The following is a 12,344-nucleotide window of genomic DNA, read 5'->3' as shown; positions in this document are numbered from 1 at the left end:
CCCTCTAAGTACAGCCTCCTGAATTACATTAATTCTACTGGTAACTGTTCTATATTCATGCTTAGTGAGAGACTCTCTTAATGCATCCATGATAAATGGCTAGAGGTAAATTTCCGAAGGAAAATGACAAATTCTTGTGTGCTGGTTAAATCTCTTCTTTTAACTTATGATTACAAATCCATGACTTTAACAGTGAAAGTTAAAAATTACTTGTGTAGTTTTGTGTAATATCAAAATGGCTATGAATTTTTTTTTTCTCCAGGAATCCCCTAAGGCAGCCTCTGCCCCCCACTGCCTCCTCACTGCGGCCTCCCACGGCCCGCGGGCTGCGGGAGCACAGGAAGTTCTGCCGGCCCGAGCAAGCGCCCCAGAGCCGGCTGCGGGCGGGCCCCCGCCGCAGTGGACGCGGGGGCGAGCCCGCCGTGCCGGGCCGGGGGTGCGGGCCACCGGCGAGCCCAGAGGGGGAGGCGGGCCTCGGAGAAGCCTAGCGAGCGGCCCACGGGGCCGGGGGGGCCGGCGGCCGAGCCCTCCGCGCCGCAGTCCCCGCCGAGCCCCAGAGGTGGCAGGTAGGAGGGGCCCGAGGGAAGATGGGGGCGCAGCCCCAGAAGGGCCGTCGGGCTCCTCCGCTTCGGCCTGGCCTAATTTGGTCAATAGCTATGAATTTTTAAAATTATTGGCCTTAATAAATAGTCATGAGTTTTCAGGTAAAGGGGTTGCATCATTCAGAATTCCAAAATCTAAAACCATTGCTGCAATTGAAAATTGGTTAGCAATTATATAAAGAACTGCAAAATGTATGCCTAGCTTAGGAATGCATTCTAGAGAAATGTCAGGGATATAATAATTTATGCATAAAATGTTTATAAAATATTATGAGGCAAATAAAAAAATAGGAAGATGAGCTAAATCTCCAAGAATGGAAATTACTTAAATACTTAGACTTATATGGTGGGAAATTATGGAGTCACCAAGAAAATGGAGACATTATGGAGATTGCTTTAGAATGTAAACTTTGAAAATAGGCATACACTTGAATTCCAATTTCAATATCTGGTGACTGTGACTCCAGCAAATCAACTTAACTCTTGAAGTTAGATGCTGGAAAAATATACATAATCCTTAACTACGGTGCTTCTTACATAATAGACATTTAATAAACAAGGGGTGTTAGAATGCTTATTATCAATATTAAAATATATACTTAAGGACAGTGAAATCAAGAAAAACATCATTTTTTATTTAAACTACATATCTTTTTATCTAAAAGATAGGGTATATAATGTTAAGGCCGTTATAATCCAAAGGCTTTTTAAAAAATTTTTTTAAAAAGATTTATTTTATTTATTTGAAATACAGAATTACAGAGAGAGGTAGAGACAGAGAGAGAGAGGTCTTCCATCCGTTGGTTCACCCCCCAGATGGCCGCAATGGCCAGAGCTGTGCCGATTTGAAGCCAAAAGCCGGGAGCTTCCTCCAGGTGCAGGGGCCCAAGGACTTGGGTCATCTTCTACTGCTTTCCCAGGCCACAGTAGAAAGCTGGATCGGAAGTGGAGCAGCCGGGACTGGAACCCATATAGGATGCTGGTGCTTTAGGACAGGGCTTTAACCCGCTGTGCCACAGCACCAGCCCTGATCCAAAGGCTTTTATTGAATGAGTATACATGTGCTTTATTTCTCAATGTGTATCATCCATATATTTTCTACAGGATGAAAACGTGAAAAAAAGATGATAAAATAGTAATAATTAGTTTTTTCTTCTTTATGTGCTTTACTTGTCTTTTGATAGTGAACATGTATAAATGAAGAGGAAATAGAAATCTTCAAGAAAAAGATAATTTGTACAAGATTCATTTTTTGATTTATTTTAAAATCAGAGTTACAGAGAGAGAGAGAGAGAGAGAGAGATCTTCCACCTACTGGTTGATTCTCCAGATGGACATAACAACCAGGGAAAGGCCAGGAAGAAGTCAGGAGCTTCCTTTGGGTCTATCACAAGGATAGTTACAGGGGCCCAAACTCTTGGACCACCTTCTGCTTTTCCCAGGCCATTAGCAGGGTGCTGGATCGGAAGTGGAGCAGCTGGGACATGAGTGTCACAGGCAGAGGCTTAACCTGTTACACCACAATGGCAGCTCCAAAACAAAGATAATTGTATGGTGTCTGTATTCTAACTTGGCTTTAGGAGGCCTTTTGTGGAGGGCTTGCTTTGGATACCTAAGTGAAAATCCTAGTGATTAATGATAACTTAAAAATATACTAAACCTTTTTGTCAAATTCTTAAGATATGAATTTTAAGATCCTCGGAATCATCAAAACTTATGAAAAAGTCTCTGGTATTTTATGCTTTGAACAGGTTTTGCCTAGGCTAAAGTTATAAACACTGCTTGTCAAGTATTTAACACAGACTTTTCCTTGTTATAAAGCTTTATCATTTTGTTTCACAGGGTTTTTTTAAATTCAGCCCAATCCAGCCTCCAGTGTTGGGGAAAGAAATTCCATGAACTAAGCGAGAAAATTCAATCATGTGTCCACTAGTGGCTCAGAAGGCTGAGATGACAGCTTGTAGCAGCTGGATTCGCCTTGAACACGAGATCAAATGATTTCAGCCATCTCCAAGGACAATGATTTCTTTCTTATTTAAATAATGAACACAGAGCTGAGAAATACCATGTAGTTCATACATTTTGTTTTTGCAAAAATTAGAAAAGGGTTTCTGATGCATTTGATGCAACATGTTTTTATTTTAATGCTAAAAGAACATTTTTTTTTTTATTGAGTGATGAGTTCCAGTTATAACTGGAGACAATTTTATTAAGTCCAGTGTCCATTTTACAAGTGAAAAAATAGAGACCGGGGTGATGGAGGGACTTCCCGAGGACACTGGTAAGTGTCCATACATACTGATATGTGTTCATGTATCACACATTCCTCTCTTTAAAATCCAGGTGTGTTCTAACAAATGGTAAGATTTTCAAAGACATTTAAAATTTTTACTTTTGATAAATTGTGAGGCCATCAAAGACATTTCAACATTTTGACAAAGGGTAAGACTGCCAAAGACATTTAAAAGAAAGACCAGTGCAACAACTTGGAGATGAGTTTATGCTTTCACTGCATACATTCATCCCAACAGCTGGACTCTTGGCAGCAGAATTTGGATCTGTGGAGCCTGGGTTTAGGGACAAGCACCTGAGCCTTCAACCGTTCCCTCTTTGAGCTCTTCAGAGCCAATTTTTGTAGAACTATTAGTATTCACCAGCTGCCTAGCAATACTCTTAGATACTGACTGCTGCCAGGTATCCTGTAATCTAACTTGGATGAATTGATTTAGAAGGAAAAATGTCTACCAGCAATTATATAACTCTTAAGTACTTCATTCTAACAAACATGTCATATATTTGGGGCAATTTTAGAGCATTATTGTCAAAGAATAAGAATGTGTAAATCTTACACTTCATTAACGTTTGAGTCAGGTGCCTGCCAGTTGTGGTTCTGATCTATTAACTAACGCTTTAGAAGAGTGGTCAGTGAGCATTCGTAATGTGCTGTGTGCTTCAGCATGTTTCTGTTATTATAATGTACATTATAATGTATATAATGTATATTATAATGTATTCTGCTATTATAATGTATTTTCTGTGTAGGAAATTTAGAAAAGATAAGCAGAAAAGGATAAAGAAGAACTCATTATAGTTGTGCTGCTCAGTGAATAAATATGAATATATATGTCATTTGAAAATGATATTGGGAAACAGGCATTTTTTTATGTGGTTATAACACCAGTTAGGATGCCCATGTCGCATAGTGAAGTGCTGGGGTTTGAGTTCCAGCTCAGCCTCCTGATTCCAGCTTCCCGGTGATGCAGATCCCGGAAGGCAGTGGTGATGGATCAAGTAGCTGGGTTCCTGCCACATGTGTGGGAGATGCAGATGGAGTTCTGGGCTCCAGGTTTTCAATACAGGCTATCAAGGAGATTTGTAGAGTGAACCAGCAGAAAAAAGACCTCTCTGTTTAATCTGTCTCAGTCTCTCTATGTTTCAAAACAATTATTAAAACAAGATTCTCCTGTTTAGTGGTCCTGAAATAATTGTAGTAATTATGCATGTGTATGTGTGTGTGTGTATATATATATGTATATATATATGTCAGATAAATTATAAGAACTATTTATTATGATGTATTATGATGTCATAATTTTCTCATTCTCATTTAAAATGCCTTTTAAAATGATTGCTATTGTTTTTACATTTTTGTACTTTCCCCCTAAAGAATCCAATCCATTTTTATGTTTTAGATTTTAGACAAAATTAACATCAGACTATTTAATTTTTATAAGTTTTGACGTCTCTCTACCGTGTAGATAATGAAGATAATTACTCTCTCTCATGCTCTATTTTCTTGTCTCCTGGTCCAAGTAGTATTTTATAGCTGAGATAAATGAGGGTCAACACTTTAAACATCAAGTATGATTTTAAAATGTAGAGGGCAATGATTTCCTAATGTGTTTACCAATGTATTATCTCTTATTTTTAGTGCAAGCTGCTTTTCCTCAGGGAAAAAGTCAACCTCCACCCTTCAAAATATATATCCTTGCATGGAGGTATCTGTCAAAGCCATTAGAGCTGGCCTTGTAAATATTTATCAAAGCTACTTTTAAAGTATGTTCCTTTTATTAATCGTTACCCATAAACTATTTGCAACTGATATGTTATAGGGAGTAAACAAAGAGTTCAATCTAAATTGTCTGTTGGTTGCCTAATGACCTGCAAAAGCCCTGTTAGAGAGGTAAGAAGTATGCATGTATTGTGGAAATGACATGTAATTTTAGTGAATCACAATCAATACAATTTTAACAAAATACACTTTTATGAAACTTGAATTAATTTACTTATAAACTAGATGCTTTATCAATGCTTATTATTTAATATTATTAAAAACTAAATCTCCCTGAATGATAATTTCATGTTTGTCTGATGAATAATCGGCTTCTTCAAATGGTTCCAACATTTGATTCTTGCAACAAGGAAAAGAAAAATGTTATTTAATACAATCTGAAAATTATCTTCTGTGTTAAAAAATGAATTAAATTAAATTAACTGTTTACAATGTATGGAAAATTGAAATAGTTCAAATTGTATCAAAGTATTAATGAACAAGTCTTATTTAGTTGTCATTTAATTATTCTTCTGGAAACATATTATATGATATATACAGTTTGTTTTCTTATACACATGTAGGACCTCTCAGTTGCAGAGATGCCCACTTGCTCGGGAGGACGCCCAAAGATCCAGACTCCAGACCAGTTGATGCAAAAAGCACGAGGTTTTTATTGAACGTTTGCGCAAACGGGCCCCCACCTCAGGCGGTGAGGAGCCCTGAGCGGCAGTTTCACACAGGTTATATAGGCAACGAATTAGCATATTCCTAATGCGCATGCATAGGATTGGTCAGTTCAGAGAGACCATTAGCATATGGGATGCAGTGGCAACACGGGATTGGCTGGTTCGGAGGGACAATTAGCATATTGGAGAGTGCTGAGGGAGAGTGCTGAGGAGAGTGCTGAGGAGAGTGCTGAGGGAACGTGCTGAGGAGAGTGCTGAGGGAACGTGCTGAGGAGAGTGCTGAGGGGAACGTGCTGAGGAGAGTGGCAGCTCTGCTCTGGGCATGCCTAGAGGTTCTCTGAAGGGGATTGACTTTTCCTTCCCAGAGAACGTCCTGCCCGCTGGACTCTGGGGAACATCTAACCTCTTAAGAAGCCCCTGATATCTGCCCAGGCCTAGTTTCTTGTCCCTCTCCCCCATAAGGGTCCTTCATTCCCTCCTTTTCTTTTTGCAAAGATTTTAATCCTAAAATCTATTGGACCGGCCTGGGGAGAGCCTGCCTCACTGGAGGGAGGGAACTCTGTTCTTGCTGGACTGGGTTGGGTTCCACGTTAACAATTGTGGAGCATGGGGATTGGAAAAACAATGGGGAAAGGCCAGGAACATCACAAATATTAAACAGTTTTTGAAAGTCTTAGCTTGAGTGGGTTCTGAGTGCGCTGGAGCTTCCATTTGGCTGGTCTATCCGGATCCTCGGGGCCCTGGGGAGGTGGTGCTCGCTTCACGTGTGAGGCGTGGACCCAAGCAGCGATTCCGTCGACCTTGAGAGCGGTGGGCGTTGTCAACAGCACAGTGAAGGGGCCTTTCCACCGGGGCTCTAGAGTCTTAGATTGGTGCCTTCGGACATACACAGCGTCTCCGATTTGGAAAGGATGTGGGATGGTTGTCGTCTCGGGTTGGTAGGCTGCTGCAAGAGGTTTCCAGACCTGGTTCTGGATGATCTGGAGTGCTCTCAACCGGGCCTGTAACTTAGGGGCATCGGCAACGGAGTCACTGGCAAGGTCAAGCAAGCCTGCTACTGGTGGGGGCCCTCCATAAAGGATTTCGTATGGTGTCAGCCCGCAATGAGAGGGCGTGTTTCGGACCCGGAACAACACCATAGGGAGGAGTTGGACCCAGTCTTTAACACCAGTCTCCAACGCTAATTTGGTCAAGGTCTCTTTAATTGTTCTGTTCATTCTTTCTACCTGTCCTGAACTTTGGGGTCTATAGGCACAGTGCAATTTCCAATTTATGCCTAATGCTTTGGCCACCAACTGACTTACCTGGGAGACAAACGCTGGGCCATTGTCGGACCCGATTACCTTAGGCAAGCCGAACCGGGGGAAGATCTCCTCTATGATCTTCTTGACGACCACCTGGGCGGTTTCCCGTTTTGTGGGGAATGCCTCAGTCCATCCGGAGAAGGTGTCTACAAAAACTAGAAGATACTTATTCCCATAACTGCCCGGCCTTATCTCAGTGAAATCGACCTCCCAGTTGATTCCTGGTCGGTCTCCTCTTACCCTAGCTCCCTCCGGGAGCTTGAGGTGTCTGGCATTTACCTTGGCACACGGAACACAGGATTCAGTCACCTGCTGGACTAAAGAGTCAAGTCCGGGGATGTAATAAGACTGCCTATCTTCCTGTAAGGCTGCTTTTAGCTTTTTGTGTCCCAAATGAGTCCATTGATGGAGGCTGGTAATTATTTCTTTAGCCAATTGGTGTGGCAGGACTATTTTCTCTCCGAGCCTCCAAACCCTTATTTGTTCATCATACTCTGCACCGAGCCGCTGGATCGTATCTAAGTCTTGGTCCGAATAGAGGAAAGGTGGTTCCCTCGATACTTGGGTGGGCTCAATTGTCTTTAACGGGAGCACCTGTTGGCTCAGGGCTGCCGCCCTAGCGGCCTCGTCTGCCATCCTGTTTCCCCTTGCTACGGGGTCGTCTCCTCGTTGGTGCCCGGGGCAATGAATTATACTCAACATTTTGGGCAGGAACAGGGCCTGTAGAAGATCTAGGATTTCCTGCTTATTTTTAATGTCCTTGCCTGCTGAGGTTAAGAGGCCCCTTAGCCGGTATATCTCCCCATGTAGATGGGCAGTGGCGAAAGCATACCGACTGTCTGTGTAAATGTTGACCTTTTTGTCTTGTGCCAGTTTTAAAGCTTGAGTTAAGGCTATGAGCTCGGCTTTTTGAGCAGAAGTTCCAGGCTTTAAGGCACTTGACCAGATAACAGTTTTTCCATCCACCACCGCTGCCCCAGCCCTCCGCTCACCGTTCTGTAGAAAGCTGCTCCCATCCGTGAACCAGGTCATTTCGGCATCCGGCAGAGGCTGGTCGGTTAGGTCTTTTCGGGTGCCGTGGGCCTCAGCCAGGATTTGATGACAGTTATGGATTACCTGGGCCTGGGGCCCCAGTTCCGGGAGCAGGGTGGCCGGGTTTAAAGAGGTGGCAGTCCCAAACCGGACCCGCTCTGAGTTTAATAACATAGTCTGGTAATGAGTTATCCGAGCATTTGAGAGCCACCGATCTGGTGGCTGGCGGATAACTGTCTCCACAGCATGAGGTGCCACTATGGTGAGAGGTTGGCCTAGAGTCAATTTATCCGAGTCTTTCACCAGAACTGCCACGGCCGCTATCATGCGGAGGCACGGAGGCCAGCCGGCCGCTACATTGTCTAGCTTTTTTGAAAAGTATGCCACCGGCTTTTTCCAGGGTCCAAGCATTTGTGTTAGCACTCCCTTCGCCACTCCCTTATTCTCATCCACGTATAATGTGAAGGGCTTGGTCATATCAGGGAGGCTCAGGGCTGGGGCTGACAATAGGGCCTTTTTTATGTTGTCAAACGCCCGCTGTTGCTCTTCTCTCCATTGAAAGGGAGCATTGGACTTCGTGAGGGGGTACAATGGGGCTGCCAGCTCCGCAAACCCAGGAATCCAAAGGCGGCAGAATCCCGCACTCCCGAGGAATTCCCGCATCTTTCTGGCATCGGTGGGGGGTGGAATTAGAGCAACCACCCTTTTTCGGCTCTCTGTCAGCCACCGTTGCCCTCCTTCTAGGAGGTAGCCTAGGTAGGCCACCTGTTTCTGACATATTTGGGCCTTTTTCGCGGAGGCTCGATAGCCCAATTCCCCCAGTCTCTGTAGCAGGGCCCCGGTACCTTTTAGGCAGTCCTGCTCAGTTTCAGCGGCAAGGAGGAGGTCGTCCACATATTGCAGGAGGACCAGGTCCGGATGGTTAACTCGGAAGTCGGCCAAATCTAGGTGCAGAGCTTCGTCAAACAAGGTAGGCGAGTTTTTAAATCCTTGGGGCAACCTTGTCCAGGTGAGTTGTCCTGAAAACCCGGTCTCTGGGTCTTTCCACTCAAAAGCAAAGATGGATTGGCTCTGAGGGCTCAGTCTTAAACAAAAGAATGCATCTTTTAGATCTAACACAGTGTACCATACGTGGGTCGGAGGCAAGGTACTTAGCAGATTGTAGGGGTTGGGCACTGTGGGATGCATATCCTCCGTTCTCCTATTAACCTCCCGCAAGTCCTGTACCGGGCGGTAGTCACCCGTACCAGGTTTCTTTACTGGTAGTAGGGGGGTGTTCCAAGGTGAACGACAAGGTTTTAAAATGCCTAGGTGTAACAGTCTCTGGATATGTGGCCGGATACCTTCCTTAGCTTCCTTGCCCATCGGATATTGACGAACTGACACGGGAATGGCCGTGGGCTTCAGATCTATGATCAAGGGAGGCCGGTTGACGGCCAGCCCTATTCCCGCAGTCTCTGCCCAGGCCTGAGGAAAATCTGTGAGCCACTTGGGGTCCAGGGGAGCCATGGTGGACGAGGGCCTCTCGAATAATCGGTGTTCGTCCTCCAAGCGTAGTGTTAATACCTGGAGGGGCCGCCCTCCTGAGTCTGTGATGGTAGCTCCTTTCTCATGGAAGTGAATTTGGGCTCCTACCTTCGAGAGTAGGTCCCTGCCCAGGAGGGGGTAGGGGCAGTCTGGCACTAGTAAGAACGAGTGTGTCACAAGTCCTGTACTTAACTGGACCTCTCGATTGGTTGTCCAGCGATATAACTTCCCTCCAGTTGCCCCCTGAACCCAGGAAGTCTTGGAGCTTAAAGGCCCTTTTTCTGAAGTCAGTACCGAGTGCTGGGCTCCCGTGTCAATCAGGAAGGTTACCGGTCTGCCCCCCACTTCAAGGGTTATCCTGGGCTCAGGGGGGGGCTCCTGGCCCTGACTCACCTAGTCGTCTTCTTCCAGGGACAGGATTGGAACTGGTCTCTTCTTTGGTCCCTGTGTTTTCTTCGGGCAGTCTTTGACCCAGTGTCCTCTTTCTTTACAATAGGCACATTGATCTCTTTCCACCCGAGGCTTTTGTTTGTCTCCCAAGTCCCTATTCTGTCCTGGTCTACTCCTTTCTGTATCCTGCACTACGGTGGCCAAAATTCTACTAAGCTCTCGATTACGTCTTTTGTCTCTTTTGTCTTCCCTTTCCTCCTGCTCCTTGCGGATCCTTTCCTCCTTCTCCTCTCGGGTCTCCCTTTTGTTGTAAATCTTTTCTGCCTCCTTCATTAAATCTTGTATAGTATACCCCTGAAGCCCCTCTAGCCGCTGCAATTTATTGCGGATGTCCGGCGCTGACTGTCCTATAAAGGACATGATTACATCTCCCTGCCGGTCCTCTGCCAGGGGGTCAAACGGGGTGTACATACGGTAGGCTTCCATTAATCTTTCTAGGAAGCCTGCCGGCGTTTCCTCAGCCCCCTGTACTACTGCACGTACCTTGGCCAAATTGGTGGGGCGCTTTCCAGCCCCTCTGAGACCCGCAAGGAGAATCTGGCGGTAAAGACGAAGTCGCTCCCTACCAGCAACGGTGGTGTAGTCCCAATCAGGACGGGTTGAGGGAAACGCCTCCTCGATTTCGTTTGGCAGTAGGGTCGGTCGGCCATCTGCTCCAGGGACGTTTTTCCGTGCCTCAAGGTAGTCGCGCTGCTTTTCCTCAGTAGTGAGGAGGGTCGGCAGAAGCTGCTGACAATCATCCCAGGTGGGCTGATGAGTCAATAAAATTGACTCGATCAGCCCAGTCAGAGCCTGGGGGTCCTGAGAGAAAGAGGGGTTATGGGTTTTCCAATTGTAAAGATCGGAAGCAGAAAATGGCCAGTACTGCATCTGGCCAGCCACCGAGCGAAGAGGAAAAGCCTGCGAAGTCCAGACGCTTCCCGAGCCCCCTGCCTGCCCCCGACGGAGGCGCAGGCAGCTGGAGGGCGGGGAAGGCGCTGAGACTTCTTCCCCTGCCCTCGTGGAATCAGGGGATGGTGCAGAAGGTTGCACATCCCGCTCTGGTTGTTGTGGGGGTTCCTGCGGGGGAGCAGGCTGGCTGGGAAGATAGGGTGGGGGAGAGTCAAAGAGCAGAAAGTCCTGATCAGCCGGAAGAACCGGTGGCTTGTCAGGTTTTGGATCTCGAATCTCCTTCAGAGGGTATAGGGAGGAGGTTGGCACAACCGGGATAGGAGGAGGGGGTATCGGGGTACGTATGGGCTCCGTCGGGAAGGAGAAGGGTTCTATCCAGGGAGGAGGGTTACGTGAAAGATCCTCCCACGTGGTAATGTAGGGCACCTGATCAGGGTGTCCATCGGATCCTGGCTGAAAGACTCGTTCCTTAATCTGTAAAATAATATCGAGGTTAAAAGTGCCGTTCCTTGGCCAGCCGACCTCGAAGGCCGGCCACTCTGAGGAACAGAATTTTGCCCATTGTTTCCTTTTAACCTCCAATGAGAGGTGGCGCGCGCGTTCTCGAACGTCCTTCCAGTGATCTAGAGTGAGACTTAAAGGGGTGGTTATTTGTTGACCCATGCGTACAAGGATTTCAGCCCAAACAAAAAGAACAGCCAATGCACAGACATATACAGTAAGCAAGACAAAACACATGGCTAGGACAAATCGAACGCTATTGCGCTATTTTTGGGAGCGGCTGCCTGACCAGCCCTCCCCGGGAAGGAGGGAGACTTGGTCTCCGACCCACCTCCAGACCACCCCGGTGCGTCTTCCGGGGGAACAGACCGAGGGTTTCCCCTCTCATCCCGGAGCGTCCTCCGGGGAACGGGCCAGGGGTTGCTGGGCACGCCTGCCTCCCCCACTGGTCCCACAGAGTCAGGTCAGATACTGGCCAGTCAGAATACTTCAGTCAGAATCCAGTCAGAATACTCAAGACAAAAAACAACAGACAGAAAACACTTAATTATACCTCCAACTGGTCCTGCAGAGAATGGGTCTGAGGGCGACCTCGAGCCCCACGTTGGGCGCCAAATGTAGGACCTCTCAGTTGCAGAGATGCCCACTTGCTCGGGAGGACGCCCAAAGATCCAGACTCCAGACCAGTTGATGCAAAAAGCACGAGGTTTTTATTGAACGTTTGCGCAAACGGGCCCCCACCTCAGGCGGTGAGGAGCCCTGAGCGGCAGTTTCACACAGGTTATATAGGCAACGAATTAGCATATTCCTAATGCGCATGCATAGGATTGGTCAGTTCAGAGAGACCATTAGCATATGGGATGCAGTGGCAACACGGGATTGGCTGGTTCGGAGGGACAATTAGCATATTGGAGAGTGCTGAGGGAGAGTGCTGAGGAGAGTGCTGAGGAGAGTGCTGAGGGAACGTGCTGAGGAGAGTGCTGAGGGAACGTGCTGAGGAGAGTGCTGAGGGGAACGTGCTGAGGAGAGTGGCAGCTCTGCTCTGGGCATGCCTAGAGGTTCTCTGAAGGGGATTGACTTTTCCTTCCCAGAGAACGTCCTGCCCGCTGGACTCTGGGGAACATCTAACCTCTTAAGAAGCCCCTGATATCTGCCCAGGCCTAGTTTCTTGTCCCTCTCCCCCATAAGGGTCCTTCACACATAACTAAAAAATCTCTTGCTTTTCAAGCACCCATAGTGCATTTCTACTATTATGCCTGAAGTGCATATTAACATATACATATGCATAAGAAGTTCT

At 46.5% G+C, this 12,344-nt stretch overlaps 1 protein-coding gene across 1 annotated transcript; it reads right to left on the bottom strand.

Moving 5' to 3' along the window:
* Positions 1 to 299: 299 nt before the first annotated feature.
* On the bottom strand, positions 300 to 11,917 carry LOC133749360 (uncharacterized). Its single transcript, XM_062178533.1, is given in 3 exon segments — positions 300 to 638; positions 6,017 to 10,555; positions 10,634 to 11,917. Coding segments are annotated over 3 exon segments (5,529 nt in total). The 5' UTR covers positions 11,285 to 11,917.
* Positions 11,918 to 12,344: the final 427 nt, after the last annotated feature.

Source organism: Lepus europaeus, chromosome 20 (assembly GCF_033115175.1).
Source record: "Lepus europaeus isolate LE1 chromosome 20, mLepTim1.pri, whole genome shotgun sequence".
In the NCBI taxonomy this organism is placed as follows: Eukaryota; Metazoa; Chordata; class Mammalia; order Lagomorpha; family Leporidae; genus Lepus; species Lepus europaeus.
This window is presented reverse-complemented; position numbering and strand designations above follow the sequence as displayed.